Source organism: Brachyhypopomus gauderio, chromosome 2 (genome assembly GCF_052324685.1).
Source record: "Brachyhypopomus gauderio isolate BG-103 chromosome 2, BGAUD_0.2, whole genome shotgun sequence".
Lineage (NCBI taxonomy): Eukaryota > Metazoa > Chordata > Actinopteri > Gymnotiformes > Hypopomidae > Brachyhypopomus > Brachyhypopomus gauderio.
Genome location: NC_135212.1, coordinates 29918318 through 29941159, shown reverse-complemented (window position 1 = coordinate 29941159; position 22842 = coordinate 29918318). Strand labels below are relative to the sequence as shown.

At 40.3% G+C, this 22842-nt stretch overlaps 1 protein-coding gene across 8 annotated transcripts in view; it reads right to left on the bottom strand.

The window, feature by feature from the left end:
* Positions 1-22842, bottom strand: part of dmxl2 (Dmx-like 2) — an 81701-nt gene that overhangs the window by 39933 nt on the left and 18926 nt on the right. For all 8 annotated transcript variants that reach the window (XM_076993694.1, XM_076993695.1, XM_076993696.1 and 5 more), the window contains exons 5-14: positions 22083-22227; positions 16531-16597; positions 11422-11594; positions 9807-9984; positions 6143-6317; positions 5806-6012; positions 5185-5447; positions 2209-2911; positions 1453-1574; positions 807-896 (exon numbers count right to left, since the gene is read on the bottom strand). In XM_076993694.1, the coding sequence (XP_076849809.1) occupies positions 807-896; positions 1453-1574; positions 2209-2911; positions 5185-5447; positions 5806-6012; positions 6143-6317; positions 9807-9984; positions 11422-11594; positions 16531-16597; positions 22083-22227 (2123 nt within the window). The remainder of the gene's footprint in view (positions 1-806; positions 897-1452; positions 1575-2208; positions 2912-5184; positions 5448-5805; positions 6013-6142; positions 6318-9806; positions 9985-11421; positions 11595-16530; positions 16598-22082; positions 22228-22842) is intronic.

Sequence of the window (22842 nt, the reverse complement as noted above, 5' to 3'; positions counted from 1 at the left end):
CAGTAAAAATACACTAAAACACAGCAAACGCCCTGGGTCTCTGCCCAAACTCCATTACACCACCACCAGCCTCCACTGAAGTCCAGGCAGGCTGGATCAATGGATTCCTGTTCTTTATGCCAAATTCAGATCCTACCACCTGCATGCTGCAGCAGAAGTCAGACTCATGAGAACATGGAACTATATATCAGCCTTCAGCTGTTTGCGTTCACTGTAGTGTTGGATTCCTATTCGGTGAACCTGGCGTGACCCGCTGCTGCTGTAGTCCATCCAGGTTTGATGTTGAACGTGATTATTTAAACTTTCAGAACCTTTCTGTCAGCTCAAACAAAGCTGGCCTTTCTCCTTTGATCTTTCTAATAAAGTCTTTCTGTGTACACTCTACAGATGGTACTGCATGAAAATACCCTAATCCTTGAAATTCTTAAATACTCAAACCAGACATTCTGGCAACAATCATTCTGCCAAGATCACTCGCATTTCTGTGTCAGAGTGATCTGACATAGGTGGAGTTCTGTGGATGGTGGGGCACAGCTGTACCTCCTATTTGTGTTTCTGTATATAACGCTTTTGTCATGCTGAAAGATTGTATGAAAGTCAAACACTGAGGAAACCGATCTTATGTTCTTTAATCCTACAAAATGTCTATAATTTGTTGAAAAAAAGTCAGAGTCAGTGGGTCTCTGTATTATGTAATCATTTGTATGCAAAATACACTTGCTGTCTACATAACACTCAAGAAAAACTTAACACTTTCTCATACACACACACACACACACACTTACACTTACACTTACACTTCTTACCTGGTTAGTGATTGCGTCCAATTCAATGATGCAGCCGGGTCGAGCAGTAGACTGCTGACTAACAATGTTGAACACCTCGCCCACCAATTTCTGCACATACACACGCACACACACACAAACATGCTTTTGGAGACTACACTTTTCTGTTCACCTCTGAAATTATTATTGCCTGAAAGCTATTACAATGGATGATGGACCAAACATAGAATATCTTGATACTGGATGATAGGTATTCACCAGTTCTACTACAGTCTTCTGATACATGAATAGAGGGCAATGGCCAATACGACAGCCCTTTTGATGTGCTCTGTAGAAAATCTATACACTCACTGGACAGTACTGAATGGAACTACTCTTGTGTAAAATGAGCCTACATTAAATAAACCACTAAAGTGGTTGAAACTAATTCATTAAAACAAATACATGGTTTATAAGTTAATTCTCATTTATATTTTTATATAATTTAATTTATAGGTACATATAAAGCACCAACATTTTTTTAAAGGCTATGAAAACGTAAAAGCTATTTGATCAGCATATTTAAACTATGCAATTTAAATATGATAGTGTAACAGTGCACCAGTTTTAAGTTTGAAGGGAGAGACACATAATGATTTCAGTAGCCATGGACTTGTGGGACACTCACAGAGGTCTCGGGGTCAGACAGTTCATCTAGCAGCTTCCGAGCATCCACCACGGCCTGGTACAACCGCAGGTTCATCCCGTCCGATGCAACAAAACAGGCACTCGCCGAGTTACAGTATGTCCCTTAAAGACGGAGGGGGAGGGAACAAGAGATACAGGCCAAAACAAAAGGGAAAGAAGGGAAAAAGAGAGGTATAGAATAGAAAGAAAAAGAAGAGAGAGAGGGAAAGAAGTGAAAGGGAAGGAAAGAAGAGAAAGATAGAGAGGGAAAGAAAAGAGTAGAGAGAAAGGGAAAGAGAGAGGTCTTCAACAAGATTCACTATGAGGCTATTACATCGAGGCCTTCACATACAATGTGAATCCAACCTAGCAACTACCAATAGTAAGAGTCAGTTCCAACAGTGAGAGTCATTTCCGTGTGTGTGTTAATATGTGTTAGTGCATGTATGAGTGTGAGCATACGTGTGATTGTGTGTGTGTGTGTTAGTTTGTGTGCGTGTGTGTGCATGCCTGTGTGTTCAGAATTGCCTCCAGCAGTGACAGTAGGTGGCTGAGCAGGACTGGTGTTATCAGTGTTTCCTTTTCAAACAACAGATTGTAATGTTAGGCTGCATTCGGTTTAAACTGCTTTATGACTGGCAGACATGTGAAGCCTAAGCAGCCCCTTGTCTGGTCCGTATCTGACCCTGACTTTATTTTGCAAGCACGCAAAGGAACAAACAAACAAACAAACAAACAACAACAACATGTCCCTCACCAAGCACAGAGCTGGGCACGAGGGTGGGCAGCCAGGCGACGTTGGAGAACGCAGAGGTGTGAAGAGAGTTGATGCGGGCAAGCTCGGACACACCCCCTGTACAGGACAGTGGGCCAATGTGGTCCACACGCCACAGGATCAGCTCGCTGTAGATCGCCTTCGGGTCATGGAATGTGCGAGTGGCAACATTACGCATCTGCTTGGGAGGAAAGCCCCTAATTGGCCGAAGGGGTCGAAAGGTCCCACCATCCTGGTCTATGCCGCTGCTGTCAGGGCCTGAGGGCGGAGTCAGTAGGGCGTTGTGGTGAGATGATGTCAAAAGGAGGGGCAGGACCGTGTGGCAGGCCAGGTCGTTGAGATGGAAACGGTGTCCACAGTAACGGAACTTGTGCGAGACAGTCAGCACATTGGAGAAGCCGGACTTCTCGGCAAAAGTGACGGCCCATTGGTTGAGCGAGCCATCCATGTGTTTGGACACCATCATCACGGCAGGGCCAATGACAGCAGCGAGGGAGTGGCCGAGGGAGCTGAGGTTGGCAGAAGCTGACGCACTCTGTGGAACCTCAAACTCTTTCCCATCCTTCTCTGCAGCACCCTCACTGCCCCTTTCATAGAATGTGCAGGCGTACATCATTATGTTCTTGCTCAGAGAATTGGCGTCACCAGTGGGGAACGCAACAGGGATCCGTGAGGAGAATGCCACCTGGGACAGGGCAGATATGACAGAGAAATTATACAAGATCCCTCACAGAAAGGACAGCCATCTTGTTTTATATCATTGTTGGCCTTGACAAGCAACATGCTGAATCTTCATTAAGTCTATAAACTGAAGTCCTCTGCAAATAAGCAGAAAACGCAAACACTCATTTTAAGTTAATAAGCATTTATTTATTTATTCACTCAATTTATTTATTCAAAATGCCGCAGACAGAGTTCTAACTAGAGCTAGAAAATTTGATCGTATCTGCAGAGTCTTATCAGCCCTGCACTGGCTCCCAGTTAAATTCGGTATGGATTTTTAAATCCTTCTATTAACCTATAAAGCACTACATGGGCTTGCTCCTGAAAACCACCAAGAAATTATATCCTATTATGAATCTCCACGTCTACTAAGATCACAGAATGCTGGCTTCTTATTAGTTCCAATAATTAATAAGGTAACATCAAGGGGAAGAGCCTTTTCTTATAAGCCCCCCGAACTATGGAATAACCTTGTCTCTGACACAGTCTCAATCCTTAAGTCTAGGTTGAAAACTTACTTATTTAGTTTAGCGTTTGGTAATTAATATGCCCACTTAGAGAAAGGTGCAGATCCAGGGGTTCATGGGTAAAGGGTTTTATGGTAAACTGGGATGCTAGTGCTGTCATCCTGTCACTGCACGTGATCACTCAAGTTTGTTGATAGGATAGTGGGTGGATGCCAACGTCTCACGATGCATCCAAGTCTGTGTTACTTTCTGATTCTGGCCTTTTAGTTAGGCTGTAATAATTTAATAACACAGTTGGTGCCACACTCCAGAAAAATTTAAATTTCCTCTGTCCCACATATAGTCCCATACAGAGCTAATTGTTCCTCTCTTCCCATATGGCTGCCCTCCTACCTGAGAAATACTGAGGCATGGAGAAACAAGCCTTTCCTGCCATCCACCCTGGGCCAACCACCTCCTAGCCTCAATTATTATGAAGGATCACTGCCCTGGCCTTTCTCACCACCATGAATTTCTCCCTACTATGGCTGTATCTCCACAGCCCTGGATTACTATTACTGACCATCAAGAAGTCTAGGACTCTTAAGAATAAGAATTATATAGAGAACACATGTATATAAATATACACAAAGATTAGAATAATTTATCATTCCCATAACTTCTTTGTTTATGTAACTCAATTATTGTTATCATGATGTCATTACAATTATTTTAACTATTGTTGTCATGGTGACTGGCGTTGGTCAGAGGAGGATGGGTTCCCCCACTGAGTCTTGGTCCATCTCAAGGTTTCTTCCTCATGCTCTTATGGAGTTTGCTCACTGGGGGCTTGGACTCGGACACTTCTAAAGCTGCTTTGTGACAACAACTGTTGTAAAAAGCGCTATATAAATACATTTAGATCTATTTATTTTAGCATGGGCAGACAGTGGCTTTTCAATAGGTGGCAGACGTGAATATGGCTAGTTTGAAGAGGAAATCAAACTTTTTGAATACTGGTGGTTGCAATAGTCAACAAACTATTACACTTCCAGGAATAAAGGGACTTGTGTGATATGCATAGCTGGGTTGGGAGACCTTTCATCCTCCTGTCCAACTCAAACTGAAAATCCCTTATTGGTTTATTTGAATATATTTGCCCAAGTCTGTAAGCTGAGAGATCTCTGCATCTGAATCAGGTGTGAGATTCAGCTGTATTGTCTTCCTGTAGTCATTCAAGTCTATCTTGTGCCTTTAAATAATAGCCTATTGTTTGACATTACCTTCCTAAATGTTCCTTCATTCAAGTTTCATTAATCAGATCCCTCAATGGTTAACCTGCAGCTATGACAACGTTGTTGTAATTCAACCTGCTCAAGGACCACAAAACTAAAAAAGTAGTGAGTCCTACACCATGGAGCCTATTTATATGTCACAGGCATGTCATCATGCTCTTTAATTACTTGGCTTCCTGTTGATTGCAGCTGCACTGTATTGCTATGGTTTCATGAAATTTCCTGTGGCTTTATATTTGGACTGATGCTGTATATTCTTATTTGCCTCTGTAAAGGCAGGACTTAAATATTGTTAGCACACCAAATGATCTTTTTAAATACTGTACCAGTTCCCTACTACATCTCAACTCCTTGTAAACATTCTAGGATTACAGGAGCAGAGACATGGGGCTCCAGGACACTCCAGCTTCATGCTTGTCTCTCCCAAATTGTCTTCATGAACTTGTCTCCCCATGACCCTGAGAGCCCGTGTCTCATGTCCCCGCCGCCCTCACCTGGACTTGGCGAAAGATTCCAGGAATATACTCGTCTAGGTACTTGACATGCCAGACAAGGAAGGAGCCGTCGGCAGGGTGGATGGTGAACAACATGTCAGGATTCTTGTTCCACTCCAGCGTGAGTGCCTCCATCTTGCGGTCCAAGAGGATGGAGGGGGGGGGCAGACTGCCACTGGAGCCTGGAGACGAGGCCTTCGTGCTGCTCTCCAGCTCAGCTTCCTCGTGCTCTGACGACGCCTTGTCAGACATCTCATCCAGATCTGAAGTAGGACAGACAGCCTTACTAACACACTCTAGTGCGATGGTCAGGTTGTGAAGTTACGGTCACGGGGTCCTATGGCAAACTGTCCCAAACAATGGGTTGTAATGCTGTAAAAGTTTTAGAATGTGTGATATACCATCTGAATCAGATACTGTATTATTAGAGCTAGTAGCTACTAATACAAAAAAATGTATAATTAAAATATGAGGCAAGTTATTAGTAATAGTTCTCAAAAAGATTATTTATAATTTTGAGCAACAATGTCCTGACGTTAATCATGGGGATACCCATTTACCTGAGTGTGGCCCTATATGCTGTGCTGGTGTAAGTGTAGGTGAATGTGTGTTTGCGTATACCGAAGTCAAACTTGGCTGGGCCATCCTGTCTGAGGTCTTCGGTGGTGTGCTCCAGGGGCTGCTCAGAGAGCTTGCGCAGCTGCTGCATGAACTGGTCCATGGAGGAAGTGAAGCTCAGGTCTTTATTGTTCAGCCAGTGCACCACAAAACCCCCGCTGCCATCGCCAGAGGAGAAGAGGCCTGACCCTGCCAGGGCTGCTGGGATGTCTGACGCGAGGAAAGGAAACATGCTACTGATAATGACGGGTGTGTGTGTGTGTGTACCTGAACTGGGGCTGATACTGACTGAGAAGTGCAAATGACACAGGGCACTGGTATGGTGAGGGTGTGTGTGTACCTGTACTGGGGTTGATACTGGCAGAGATGTGAAAGTGACACAGGGCATTGGCATGGTGTGTGATGTGCCGGTGTGTGTCATGTGAGCCGAGTTGATTGGGCAGTAGCTCCGTGTGGGCCACCAGAGCGGACGATCTCCTTCGACCCCGCCTTAGCTGTTTCAGGTGGTGAATGGACTGCACACAAATGTACACACAAAATGTTGTTCCACAGTAATCGATGTAAAATATGTATATATATTAGGGGTGGGCATAGATTAATTTTTTTTAATCTAGATTAATCTCACTGAAATCTTGAAATTAATCTAGAATAATCTAGATTAAAATGGCTCATTCAGAATGTGTGTGCTACCCAAGTAATGACTAAAAGTCAGTCATTGAGATAGGGTTTCTTAATACAGAGGGTGCATTAGACCAGGGGCTCATCTCCTGTTTCCAAAATGCATCAATGAGAAAGCGGTTCTTTGATACTTGAAGAAAAAAAACATGCTCAATAAAATGTAGGCTACGTGTTCAACGGTTTTTTCAGTTAAACATGAAAATAGTACTGTATGCCTACATACTTTAAGAGGGCATATTCAGTCAAACATGAATTTGTAAGCCTACATACTGTACATTAAAAGGGGCTGATAACATGTTTATTCAGTTAAACATGAGATTTGAAATGTAAACCAACATTTAGTACCCAGCGTCAGCAGCATTAGCAAATGGGTGCTTTGTGTTTAAATGGTACTTCAGACTGGTAGAACTCCTACAATAAACTAATTCCGCATTGCATAAGGTGCAAACAACTTTAGTCTTGTCAATGTCTCCATTAGGAAGCTTCTTAAAAATGAATTTTCCATGAAGCAAAACTGGCCGCTTCATGGCTGCATTCATGTAAGCACACGTGTGATTTGTTGTGGGTGGTAATTCACAGGTTTGAAAACTCGTTCTCGCCCCCTACTGTGCAATTTGGTTAGGAATACAGCCGAGCTAAAGTATCAAGGTGAAAGTCATCATAGTTTGCTTACCTATTTTGACCTAGCTTCCAACCCAACTTTAAGAATAGATTAATGGCGATAATTTTTATATCGCCCGATAACAGTATCACATATATATATATATATATATATATATATATATATATATATATATATATATATATATATATATATATATATATATATATATAGGCCTGTGTTGAAAAAATCGATTTTCCGATTCAGAATCGATTCGCATATGATGATCTGATAATCGATTCGTACGTCCAAAGATCGATTTTTTTGTGAACTTTTACCCCTGCCTCGTCACTGAATTCACGCAGGCGCGCTCGGTCTAACTAACTGTAAAACAACATGGCGTCGGACAGTGACGGTAACGACGATAGTCAAATCGGCAATCTAAAAACAGAAGGACAGTTTATCCAGTGTCAGTGACTATTTACAGTTAGTCCATGTCACTGACAGTTTACCCAGTGTTTTTACAGTTTAAAAAAGTTGGAAATGTTCTTGTAACGTTGGGCGCAAGGCGATGGACACAGAATCCTTTGGACTTTCCAAATCGTTACGTTTATTACATTTACCGAAGCGCAGACAGCACACATAAAACACGTTTACATAGAACATGTGTGACTCAAACAAGACGAGCACAGGACGCTGCGCGAACGCACATTAAATAGACAAACCACACAAACCCCCAGTGATGACGAGACGAGCCACAGGTGAGACCAGTGACTGTATATACGGTCTCTGGGTGAGACTTATCACAAGACGCACCCGCACCCACGGAGACGACAGACGATTAGACGCAGACAACGTTAACACACGCCCAAAAGGGAGGGGTCGGGGACTGTAACGTGACAGTTCTGTTCTTATATTCGCACTTTAAAGAAAAATACACGTTTACATTTTATACTTTCAATTTATTAAGTGTGAGCACTTTTAAAATAAAAATGCATTTGGTAGCAACAGCTTTTGGGTGAATTCTTAATTATTTCAATCATAATAATAATGCACTGGTTAGTGTCCCAGTAGGAGTCCACTGTTGCAGATATAGACACCTCAAAGATGTCCTCTGTTCTTTGTCCTGGATTACCTTTCTTGAAGGTAGATTTATGATGACCCTTTTCACCAGTCTTCCAGCCATCAGTAACTACCAACTACCAGTAACTATTTGCTGATTAATATCGATATAATATATATGTAGGATATATGTTGCTTCTGTACATAGTCAGGAAACAGCTCAAATACATTTTTAATAACACTAAACCCCGAATTGGATCGAATCGGATTAAATCAAAATAAATCGATTCTTAATCTTCAGAATCGGATCGATTCTTGGAATTTGAATCGATACCCAGCCATATATATATATATATATATATATATATATATATATATATATATATATATATATATATATATATATATATATATATATATATATAAATAAGTGGTGGGACTTTAATGCGTTAATTTCGATTAATTAATTACAGGAAAATTAACGCATTTTAACGCATTTAACACATGAGACACTTTTGCACTGTGGAATGTTTCTCAGTGCACGAGTTCCAGACATACAGATTATATGGACGCACAATAAGATGAGCATGAGGAGGTGACTGAAAAGGCTACGCTTGTGGATGGGAAATTTAAATATAAGAAACTTCCAAATGGAAGTACAAACACAAATAGTGTTATTTGCACTTTATGCAGGAAGGAGTTCGCTTATCACAGGAGCACTTCCACCCTTCGTTACCACCTCAACGCAAAACATGTTGGGGCTAACGCGCAGGTCAGTAATGATAACTTAGCTGCTAAATGTATTTCTAGCACGATAGGGTGACCAAACGTCCGTATTTCCCGGGACATGTCCGTATTTTACATCCTGTCCCTTCACATGTCCGTATGTACACCTGTCCAACTGCTCATTCATTAACCCAAATGTTGAATCAGCAACTCAATGCATTTAGGCATGTAGACATGGCCAAAACGATCCGCTGCAATTCAAACCGAGCATCAGAATGGGAAAGAAAGGAGATTTAAGTGACTTTGAATATAAAATGGCTGGTGATGCCAGAAGGGCAGGTCTGAGTATTTCACAAACTGTAAATCTAAATTGTGCATGAAAATCCCAGTAGATCTGTAGTATTTACAGAGTTTATAGAGAATGGTCTGAAAAAGAGAAAATTTCCAGTGAGCAGCAGTTCTGTGGGTGCAAATGCCTTGTTGATGCCAGAGGTCAGAGGAGAATCATCAGACTGATTCGAGCTGATAGAACGGCAACAGTAATAATAACCAGTTGTTACAACTGAGGCATGCAGAACACAAAACATGTCGAACCTTGAGGCAGATGGGCTACAGGCAGCAGAAGACCACACCAGGTGTCACTCCTGTCAGCTAAGAACAGGAAACTGAAGCTACAATTGCTGCTTTTGAGACGGTACTCTTATAGTGTTGAATTATGTCAATCTATAACTGTCTAAGAAATCAGTCTTCCAAATTGAACCAAACTAATGAGATGTCTCATTAATTGGAGAGCCATGATCTCAGGAACATGACAAGGCCACCCAGAAATGCTGCCTTCCCACTGGAATGCATGGTATGTCTTGAGGAAGTATCTGTCTGTGTGTGTGTGTGTGTGTGTGTGTGTGTGTGTGCGCAGAAGGAGGCTCTGCACCCTCACCTCCAGGGCATGCTGGATCTTGTCCTTCTGGCTGCTGCAGGGCAGAGAGGAGCTGAAGCTGGTGCTGTTCTCTGTGATCTGTCCCCCTAGCAGGCTGTCTTCAGGCAAAAGGGTCTCGCTCCACAAGCGACAGATTCCGTCCACACATGAGGTCAGCAACACGTTACACACTGAGCCCCTGCAAGCGCACACACCCACACATTCAGTTAAATTCACAGGTCCAGCATGCAAAAGTACAAAAACACAAACACAACAAAGACAAGGATAAATATCCTTGCAAACCACCCATACTGAGACCCACAAACACAACCATACTGAGACCCACAAACACAGCCATACTGAGACCAACAAAAGCACCCATACTGAGACCCACAAACACAACCACAGTAAGACCCACAAAAGCACCCTTACTGAGCCACACAAGTCCAAAAAATATACAAAAACAAGCAAACAATATAGCAGCAAGCGACGATAGGGGGCTAGACGATAGTGTTTTGATGTCATTCTGTGGGAAGTACGATCGCCCTCTACTGGGCTGGCATGTTAATTGCAGCGTTTCACGGCTGCATATCAGCTGCGTATCCATGCTGAACAAGCTGAGCGAATGTAAACAAAAAAAGACATGCGCAGACTCACTATGTGACGTCAGCGTTTTCCTAAACATGCGTTTTCCCCGTCCACACGAATACGCCGAGACCGGAGTTTTCAAAAGTCTCCACCTTGGAAGGCGTTTTCAAAAACCTCCGTTTTCGTGTGGACGGGAGGCTAAAACAGAGACAAAACCTCCGTTTTTTAAAAACCTCCGGTGTCGTGTGGACGGAGATATTTTTGAAAACGGAGACAAAAACCTCCGTTTTTAAAAACCTCCGGCGTCGTGTGGACGGTAGGCTAAAACGGAGACAAAAACCTCCGTTTTTAAAAACCTCCGGCGTCATGTGGACGGGGCCTAAGTGGGCTGAGCTTATGGGTTCTATTTTCTTTTTTGTAGAATGGAAGATGCCTGATCAGATGAATTTGGAATTTTTTGTTTATGACATACGGTGCACAGTCATGGCCAAAAGTTTTGAGAATGACACAAATATTATATTTTCACATGATCTGCTGCCCTCTGGTTTTTATGTGTGTTTATCAGATGTATTTTCACATACAGAAATATAATTGCAAATCATATTATGAGTAACAACAGCTTTTATTGACAGTTAGAATGAGTTAATGCAGCAAGTCAATATTTGCAGTGTTTTGGCCATGACTGTAGGTATGCGCTATAGCGGAGAAAAATAATAAGAATCAGAACAATTACAATAGGGTTTCAGCACCTCTGGTGCTTGGAACCCTAATAAGAAACATTTAGCAATTACAACAGGTTTCCCACACTGTGTGTGTGAACCCTAAATGTCCTAAGAATTACATAGGTTTCCCACACTGTGTGTGAACCCTAAAGATCTGAGCAATTACAATAGGTTTCTCACACTACATGTGTGAACCCTAAGAAACAATTTCCATTTTTGTTTGTTAGACAATTAATGCAAACTAATGCAAGTCTCTGAATAAAAACATGAAAGACAATGGTGAGAGAGCAATGCCATGATAGAGGGCAGCAATGAGCCATACGCACCTGGGCATGTATTTGCTGGTCTTCCTCCAGGAAAAGCCTGTAACAGTGCGAGGGTGGGCCAGGTACACAAAGGAGAAATGTACCAGGGGAGCTCTCCTCTCCAGCACTTCAGAGACAACCATCGCAGACTTCCATCCTGTGGTTGGGTACCACACCTTCAACAAACAGTCGTCCTGAGAAAGGAACGTGAAATAACACAGAAAAAAAATGAAACGGATGAGGAGATAGAGAAAAAACAATGAGAAGAAATATATAGAGAAAGGTCTCAATGGTCTAAATGTATGTCCATGAAGGTCTGTGGCGGTCATATAGGTTTACACCATGTATAAAGACAGAATTGTTTCTTTTCCAATTAAATTAATGGATGGCTTTGTGTCTCAGGACTCTTTGGATCACTGAAATTAATCTCAGAGACCTGTGATAATTAGTTTGCCAGGTGAGCCAAATGAAAGGTAAGGATGTTCCACATTATTAAACAGGTCACAGGTTTCAAGCAATGTGCATAAATCTACTATGTGGCCCCCTAACCAGTGCTCACAAGCAGAAATGGTTACAGTTGGCACAGATATACATGAAAACTAATTTTCAAACAGTTTTGTTCACTGATGAATGCTGTGCAGTGGATGGTTGGTGAATAGCCCAACAAGGCTGCATCCCAACAAGGCTGTGACATCAGCAAGGAGGTGGCAGAATCATGTGGGCTGGAATCCTTTAGGGTCCCGGAAGATGTGAAAATTACCTCGGCAAAGTATATAGACTTTCTGACTGATCACTTTCCTCCATGGTACAAAAGAAGAGCCGTGCCTTCCGTAGTAAAATCATCTTCCTGCATGAAAATGCATCATCTCATGCTGCAAAGAATACCTCTGTGTCATTGGCTGCTATGGGCATAAAAGGAGAGAAACTCTCATGGTTTAGCCACCATCCTCCCCTGAATGAAAACCTCAACCCTATTGAGAACAGTTGGAGTATCCTCAAGCAAAAGATCTATGAGGGTGGGACACAGTTCACATCAAAACATCTCTGGGAGGCTATTCTGGGAGTCTGGGTGTCGTCCTTGATAGCACTCTGTCTTTCCAAACCCATATAAATAACATCAATCGGTCTGCATACTTTTATCTCTGTCACATTAACCGTCTCCGTCCCTCTCTCACTCCTGACAATACTGCCATCTTGGTTAATTCCCTGGTCACTTCCCGCCTGGACTATTGTAATTCTCTTTTGTTCGGTCTCCCCCTCAAATCCCTCTATAAGCTTCAACTGGTTCAGAATGCTGCTGCCCGTGTCATATCTAGAACACCATCCTTTCATCACATTAGTCCTGTTCTTCAGCAGCTTCAGTGGCTCCCTGTTAAATCTCGCATTGATTATAAACTTCTACTTCTCACATTTAAGGCTATCCATCACCTTGCCCCTCCATATCTCACTGAGCTCCTACACATTAACAGACCCAGCCGCACTCTCAGATCCTCCTTGTCTATCAGTCTCACTGTTCCCCTGGCCCGTTTGAGCACCATGGGGCTAAGAGCTTTCAGTCGCTCAGCTCCCCGTCTCTGGAACTATCTTCCACCGGACATCCGAAATATTGATTCCTTGGACGTTTTTAAATCACGCCTCAAAACACACCTGTTTAGGACTGCATATAGTCTCTATTCTGCTCCCTGCTTTTTCTAGTTTGTTTGTTGTTGTTTATGTTCTTTGCTTTGATTTTATTCTTTTATGTACGGTGACCTTGAGAGTCGTGAAAGGCGCCTATAAATAAAATGTATTATTATTATTACTATTATTATTATTCTGACATCTTGCAAAGAAATTCAAACAGAAACTCTCCAAAAACTCAAGTTCAATGAATGCAATAATTGTGAAGGTGATATCACAGAAAGGGTCCTATGTTAACATGTAACTTGGCCTGTTAAGATGTTTTTGATTGAGATAGCTTTTAATTGTAGTAAATGTGACCACTTAATGCTGCAAATTCAAAGAATTACCATTTGCAGTTCTTTACAATGTTTTGAAACTCTGTTGTGCATCATCTGGAACAGTGCATTTTGAGTTTTTGAAAACGTTATCTTTGGGAGGTTTGTTCAATAAAATCGTATTTATATTTTATTGGTTCATGACATAAAAATTATACTGACCATCATTTGCATTGACCTTTTAGGAAAATCTGAGAAAAATATCACTTGCAAAATAATTTGGAACATGGTTTAAATGTACTCTTCACAAATGTTTAACCTATTTTTGAATTTGTGCAATAGAAATAAATAAAAGTGAAAACATTTGAGCTGATATAAAAAGAGTATGTACTGAGGTCCCATGACAGCCAGTTCATAGGTTGCCATCACTGGCCATGTCAGCATCTATTGTGCGCAGAGTGCTTAGAAGACGTGAGGACAGGAGCTGCAGAGTTCTGGATGAATTGCAGTAATCGAGATGTTAACAGATGAAGTCGTGAACGAGCATTTTGGCATCGTCATCACTAAGGATGGGGCGAAGGCGAGCAATATTGCGCAGGTGGCGGAACGCTATTTTAGTTACGAATTTAATGTGAGCTTCAAAACTAAGTGTTGATTCGAATAGACAATTAAGGTTCTTTGAGAAGAAGTATGAGTATGAGAAGGCTTAATGGAAGCACCATCGACATTGACGGTGATGTTAGGGATATCAGGAAGTAGTGATTTTGAGCCTACCAAGCCCTCAGTTTTATCGGCATTGAGTTTGAGGTAGTTTTGGTGCAGCCACAGTTTAAGATCAGAGATGCAAGTACTCAGTGTCTGGGCAGAAGCAGAAGAGGAAACAAGGGGGTTTTCATTTTAACATCCTATTTTTCTTCAAATGTTTTAGCTGCCCTAACAAGGACATGCAATTTCTTATGAATCAGTAAATCAATAAAAAAGTTCACCTTTTCTGAATAAGAGACCACATTAATTCCAAGTTTTGGAAATCTCAGTATATGCGAGAAAGTGGCATATAGTTTTGGTGTTATGAGACAAGAATTGAGGTTTTTGGCCAAATTTCAAAAAGCTGTGTGTGGTGCAGATGTAATGCTGCTCATTCCTCCACAAACACGATCCCAACAGTGAAGTGATGGTGTAGGGAACACTGCTGGGATACTTTTCCTCAGAGGAACTGGGCTTCAAACTGAAGTACAGATGGGTGGTGCAAAATACAGGGAGACAGCAAAACAGTCGACTTTAGTCTATAAAAAAACTAATGTTTGGGACAAACTCCACATTTCAAGAGGACAATGATTCCAAGTACAAAGCAATACAGAACTCACTGACTTAACATAAATGTTCTACAGTGACAGAGTCATTACAAGTTGCAGCACTATTTGAAAATTGCAGTCCCGAATCATCATTAAACAAATCTGAACCTGGAGAAAATTTGCCAGAAAGGATGTGCAAACAAAATCACTTCCAAATGAGCTTACCATATTTCATTGCTTCAATGTAATGCAATTACTACAGGAAAACATAGTTCCATCAAGCACTAACCAAAAGGGATTGAAGATTTAATTAAACAGCATTATTATTTTTACATTTTCAAATGCTCCAAATGCTCTTACAAAATGTATCAGTATTAAAGTGTGTGTGCGTGTGTGTGTGTGCGCGCGCGCGCACCCATGCTCTCTGAAAAGCAAAGACCCTGGTGCCGATAGCACCTTGACCTACCTGCTCTACCAGGTTGAGCTACAGGAGTAGATTTCTTTTAAGATCTACTGCCAAAGAGATTTTATTTTGACTTTGAAAACTCCCAAGAGCGCAAGAGTGTGCGTCATCCAGACGAATCACTACTCTGCACATGGCCCTGCAGCATTCCCAGTTCCCACAGCCAAATTATTCTTAATCTTCTTTGCACAGCTCATGCGCATGCATTGTGCATGTGTCTTGCTAATAGGCCTGTGTTGAAAAAATCGATTTTCCGATTCAGAATCGATTCGCATATGATGATCTGATAATCGATTCGTACGTCCAAAGATCGATTTTTTAGTGAACTTTTACCCCCGCCTTGTCACTGAATTCACGCAGGCGTGCTCGGTCTAACTAACTGTAAAACAACATGGCGTCGGACAGTGCCGGTAACGACGATAGTCAAATCGGCAATGTAAAAGCAGAAGGACAGTTTATCCAGTGTCAGTGACTATTTACAGTTAGTCCATGTCACTGACAGTTTACCCAGTGTTTTTACAGTTTAAAAAAGTTAAAAATGTTCTTGTAACGTTGGGCGCAAGGCGATGGACGAGACAGAATCCTTTGCACTTTCCAAATCGTTACGTTTATTACATTTACCTAAGCGCAGACAGCGCACATAAAACACGTTTACATAGAACGTGTGCGACTCAAACAACGACGAGCACCGGACGTTGTGCGAACACACAAACCCCACGAGGTGAGACGGATCATCACAAGACGCACCCGCACCCACGGAGATCTACAGACGCAGACAACGTTAACACACGCCCAAATTGGAGGGGTCGGGGACCGTAACATGACAGTTCTGTTCTTATATTCGCACTTTAAAGAAAAATACACGTTTACATTTTATACTTTCAGTTTATTAAGTGTGAGCACTTTTAAAATAAAAATGCATTTGGTAGCAACAGCTTTTGGGTGAATTCTTAATTATTTCAATCATAATAATAATGCACTGGTTAGTGTCCCAGTAGGAGTCCACTGTTGCAGACACCTCAAAGATGTCCTCTGTTTATTGTCCTGGATTACCTTTCTTGAAGGTAGATTTATGATGACCCTTTTCACCAGTCTTCCAGCCATCAGTAACTACCAACTACCAGTAACTATTTGCTGATTAATATCGATATAATACTAGTTTTAACATGTTGCTTCTGTACATAGTCAGGAAACAGCTCAAATACATTTTTAATAACACTAAACCTCGAATTGGATCGAATCGGATCGAAACGATTAAATCGGATTAAATCGAAATAAATCGATTCTTAATCTTTAGAATCGGAATCGGATCGATTCTTGGAATTTGAATCGATACCCAGCCCTACTTGCTAATCATAATTATCAGACCTGAGCGATATGATAAGAAGTTTTACTGCAGTACTAATACAAGAGGTGTGTGTTTGTGTGCAGGCATTACCTTCCCCACTGTGGCGAAGTACTCCCCATCAGGAGACCATTTGATTATGTGTATGGCAGCAGCAGTCCTGAGAGGCAGCAACAAGAATAGGTTCTCTTATTTACATTTCACACACAGGCAGTCGCACTAAAACATACACTCCTATGATCATGCATGGGACGAAAAATCACCTAGGACTAGAATCAGTAAAAATCTAAAATCTCACAGTTACACAGAGACAACATTAATGAACTTACTACAAAATGAAATTGAAACCCCTTTGTGCAGTGGCCATTTTTAGATTATTTTTAAACAATTTGTATTAATACACTTTAACACTAGTTGTTATCTCAAGTTGTTCATATAGGAAAATGATTATTCAGGACTCAAGGAGACAGTTGGCCAACATATTGATTCACCTGCAGGCTTATATTTCCATAATTGTGGCTCCATGAGAGACTCTAATACAGAAAAAAAGTGTATTTAAAAAATAATTTTGAGGGATTTTGGGGTTTTAAACTGTAATTGTACACTGGTGATGTAAAATCTGCCATGCTCTGCTTTTTCTCATTTAACAGGGTGTTGTATGACAAAATAAACAATATTGAGCATATACATGGAAGTACTGAAGAGCTCCACAGTATTGTCTACTAGGTGTCCAAGGCCTCTCCAAAGTGCCACACCAAGATGTTGGCCACTATACATCGGTACATACTAGTGTTGTCACGATACTAAGAATTACAACTTCGATACGATACTTTAAAAAGTATTGAAATTCGATACGATTTTCGATACCAAAGTCAGATACTGTGCTCATTTCCGTTTTAAAGGCTTTTTATTTATTTTTATAAACAAACAAATGAATATTGTATTTTGTTTCACAAATGTCAAATAAATAAAAGGTGTAGTCCCTATTACATTAAAACAGAAAAATTAATAATTGCACATTAATATAAATTAACATAAATAATAGTAGTGCACTCTGGAATTCACATTTAGAAGTTAAAAAAGGCTAGTGCAAAAAGTGTATTTTAAGTATACTTTAAACAACTTTAACTCTTTAAGTAACTAAAACTTCAGTATTAGAGTTCAGTATTCATAGATGATTGATCCATTGTAGTACGATCACTCTTTTTTTCTCCCAGTATGCTGTCGCACTTAACGGCTCTTAAACCAAGAATATGACATTTGCTAGGATACCATAATCGGACACATAATTTTGTATGCTATAATACTAGAAATGGGAATAATCACCAACCTCTTGGAATGTTTTGTACAAATATGCGTGCCTTCAGGTGTTTGGCCAGATTTGTTGTGTTAAGCTAGGTTTAAGCTTTCGCGAGTAACCGTAGCGCGCGAGTCAGCACACCTTGTCCGCGTGCTTGAAAATGCTTGAAACAAATAGCTGTCTGACTGAACCGTTCTCTTGTATTACGTTAACAAATACGAGCCTCTTGTAATTCCAGGACGAAACATGAGAGAACGTGAAGACTTTAAAATTGGGCGTTTTGAAAATAAACAACCATTAAATAATGTGATAAAAAAGCGAATAATTTCGAGTATATGTATAAATATTTAACTAAAGTTTAACGTGCTGGGAAATATTGAAATGGACCTTGAAAGTGACGTGCTTTAATTCCACATTGTTGGTGTATGAACCCTACAAACATGACTGTTCATTGCGCTGCGGCGCACTTAGTCCTATAGCACCGATACTAAGCAAACTGGGTATAGTACCGTTTTTAATGACGAAGTATCGCGATACTACTCTAGTATCGGTATACCGTGCAACACTAGTACATACAGTAAATCAATAAAAAGTTCACCTTTTCTGAATAAGAGACCACATTAATTCCAAGTTTTGGAAATCTTGGTGAGCAATATTGGATCAATTGTGGGGAAATAGAAGCTGCATCATATCACCAACACACTGCCCAGAAAGTGGCATATAGTTTTAGTGTTATGAGACAAGAATTGAGGTCTTTGTCCAAATTTCAAAAATCAGTTAAGACACTGCTGGGAAGCCTTTCCTTAGATGAACTGGGCTTCAAACTGAAGTACACATGGATGTTGCAAAATACAGGGTGACACCAAATGTGCCACATCCTTATACAAGATGGTCACAATACATCAAGACCATGCAACATTTAATTTTTTACTATAACAAAATAATAATGTTGGATATCTTACAGAAAGTCCAGCAAGTTCATTACCTATAGCTTCATTATTAATTGGCCAAAAGATGATATAGCTTCCAAGAGGCTTGCTAAGCTAACCATGCCAAGAGGGTAAACGACGCTGAGGATACTACTTAAATGAGGATACTTACTTAAAAAGTACTTAAATGTTCTAATACTGCTTATATTCTAATATTTAGTATGCACTCTCTTATTCACAACTGTTTATTCATGCTCACAAATGCAACTGCGTCCTTCGTAGCTCCCTTAGCTAACTTCCGGTTTAGCATTCTGCCCAAACAACTCACCAAACTCCAGCTAAACTAAACCTTTTCTATTTCTAGAAAGTCTAAAATTATATGCAACCAAAATATTCACTACCAAAATAATCTACGACTGCTTCAGTTTAGCCAAACAGAGTCTAACATGGACTGCACTTCCATCAGCTGAGGATATCCAAAAGAAACGCTCTCTGCGATGAGCTAAAAGTATTCTTAAGGACTCCTCTCACCCTGCTCACACGCTTTTTGCTCTCTTGCCCTCGGGCAGGCGCTTCAGGAGCCTCCGGACCAGGACAACCAGAATGAGGAACAGCTTTTTCCCCAGAGCTGTCTCGTTACTGAACTCTGCTCACAACTAACATACACACACATCAATATTCTATATGGACTATTACACTCCCAAGTATACATGCACACACATCTGGTTGCTGAATTTGCTTGCACTACTCCTCTGTACTTGATGCACCTTTTACAACATTGTAATAATTGTATTTTATTCATAATTCTTATATTCTGTACATACATGTAATATACATATACATATTCCTGTAATTATTCCATCTGTATATCATGTCTATATTGTTAAATACCCATCTATATTATGTCTATAGAACCTCAACACATTCACACCAAATTCTGTTTTCAAAATAGTTTATATAATATATACCAAATTCTATAATCTGTAAATCTATGTAGATTATATATATTGTACATTTTGCACTTGCTACTTTATTGCACTTCTGGTTAGATGCTAAACTACATTTCGTTGCATTGTACTTGTACATGTGTAATGACAATAAAGTTGAATCTAATCTAATCTAATCTAGTTTAGCTTACCTTAGATTAGTATGTTTACAACTGATATGGCTTGTGGTGTTGCATATGTCATTCCCTTTCCCTTTACACATAGTCAGGCAGAGGTGTGAAGAGCTGTCTTTCAAAACCACCACCACCACCCTCCAGACCAATAAAAACTACAGAATTCAAAAGTAAACAGATGTAGCTTTGCAATTCGAGAACAGATTACGTAAAACGACACTGCAATGTCATTGCTAGGTCGAGCATTGTCGTTCTCAGCAAAGGAGGGGATTACGCATTTTTATAAGATGTTGTGAGCAAGCAAATAAAGGTATTTACCAACATTCCATATGCTGTTTGAAAGTGTGATACTGATGCTTTGATAGTAAATGAATTTTAGGTGACAAAGCATGGTCATCTTACTTTGTAGACTTTTTAAAAGGACAATTTTAAGGGGGAGTCAAGCTGCACGTGTAAACTACATGGTGTAAACACGGTGTGTTCAGAACAGGATTTCTAGTGAACAGTTGCGTGTAGATGGCTGAAAATCGGTATGCAGTTATACTAGTTCTAAAAATAAATTTTGTGTAATGAGCTTGTGTTTTAAGAATTTTCAATATTATTAGTTATTTTTTATTCAGAAAAACAGATTTGTACCGGAGACAGGACGCAGCTACACAAAAAGGTTAAAAATGAAAAAAATTTAATATTATTTTTAAAAACTCACTTAAAACAGTATATAGGTTAAAAACAGTATATTAATTCAATTGCAAAATGTTCAAAATTAGTTATGTATGAAAATCACCATGGTGATTAAAAATCACCATTCCAAATTTTGATTCATTGTCAATCTGTAGTTACAGGTAATACAGGTAGTTAATGTAGCTTAGGTACTAATGTTCAAAACAAACAAAATTTGAAAATTTATTGCATTTACAATTAATTCAAATGTAGCTATCTACATATATGAATGAAAACACTGCATAACGACAGCTACAGTTAAGCTGCATCTTAAACTTTGTTTCTGATGTTTTGCTAATTTCAGGCCTGCCGCACCCACCTAGGATCGTTAAGTAGCTAATGTCATAGCTAGCAGACTCCAGTTTATCAAAATGAAACTATGCTGATATGTACATGATATGTTTCTCTTAGTTTAGGGTGTGGTAAAAACAACCAACTTGTCTCACGCATGTGCAAGACTGGTGGCCATAAGCGTTTAGCATCTGCTGTCAGTTTTCGGAAACTGCATTCAATTATTAATTAATAATCTAGACGGCTAGCAAACCTAACCAAACAACTTACTGGTTCAGCAATAAAAAAGGAAACTCAGCATTACTCCTGAACCCTTTCAGGTAATGGAGATGTCTATTTTGGTATTATTGCTTATATTTTACCACTTGGTTTCTCATTGGATGATTGGGTTTGTCATTCCATATCCCCATATTTAGTAGTCTGGAAAAACTCAAAACTAAATCCAACCTGACTGCTCTGACTTTTAAAATTAATACTTTGTGGTTTACTTTGGTGACTTGCAGCAGAATGACCATATTTTATGAGATAGTTTTCATATTTACTCTTTCAATTAACCCTAGACTCTTTCAATTTTCATAAATCTGTAACAGTGTAACAAAATACAGGATTGTGAAAAGGAAATAAAAAATGTGAATGACTTCTGCTCAGTGAGGAAATAATGGTACCAACAACACTTGGACTGCCGCTACAGGTCACATTACATGCTTCACAGAAGTGAAACCTTTGATGGTTGTACATTTGTGTTTTCTGTCTATTACTGGTTGGGAAAGACTTGCATTGCACCACTCTTGCCCCACTCTTGCACTCCTTCAGCCCCTCAGAGGAAACTGCCCCCCCCAGTTTCCTCTATTTTCAAAGCCAACATGTCTCTTGAGCTGCATTCACATGCACATTAGCATCACATGCATTGCAGCTTGCATTCCAGTCAACCCTGTATATGTATTAGTGCTGTCAATTCCAGGTGCCGCGATTAAAAGTCCTCACCAGGATTTTGCTCAGGATTGTGTTGATTCCACTAATTTTACCTGGATTGTTAATTAGAAAATCTAGCAAGCTTGAGCAAAATCCTGGTGAGGACTTTTTTTACAATTGACTGCCTGTTTGTCTGATATGCTTATGAAGAAAAAAAAGCTTATTTTATATCTTTGCATGCAGCTCACTGTTACAACCAAAATTCTTGTTACTTTTATGCTGGGTAAGAAAGTGAGTAGAACCTTATACTTCTAATCTCAAAATTACTATCCAGGTTACATTGATGATGTATTTGTGTGCTCTCAGGACTCACTTGCACTGCCACACACACTTCCAGTCATTGAGAACGGGGTGCGGCTGATCTTCAGTGAGCTGACCGGCCTCTTCCTCCAGTAGTGTGTCAGTGGTGGGTGGAGCCCACAGCTGCAGTCGATCTGTTGCCGCCAGGATGCGGTCACCTATGGAGACAGAGGAACCATTGCACACGCACACACACACACACACACACACACACACACACACACACACACACACACACACACACACACACGAAAGCAAAGATAAACAAATGCACAACCTATTACTCAAAAATAACAAATCAACATAATATACACAAGCTTATTTTTCAGAGCACGCAAAAAAAAACCAAATGTACCTAGCGTGCACACAGCAGGGTGTCCATTAAAAATAGTACTAAAGACTTCCGGTGATGGCGGGGAGCTGAGAGGCTGCGTGACACCTACCCTCCTGATTATAAATCCTTGAAAACGTATAAATTCTACTCATTATCGAAATTTTGTTCTGATTTCAACAAATTAGAGACAATGTCACAAAGGAGAAGACAGACAGTTGCTCAAAAACAGCAAAAGCAAGAAAAAGACACCGAAAGACGAGAGTTTTCTGAAGCTGAACACGAGGACATTGAAGATGGCGAAAGCGAAAGTGAAACCCATCATGACGGGGGCTCCACTAACAGCCCCAGCACTTCGGATGTCATGAATGCAATAAAACGAATGGAAAAGCGAATTACTGAAAAGATAGATGGAGTACTGGAAAAAGTAAAAGAAATAAAC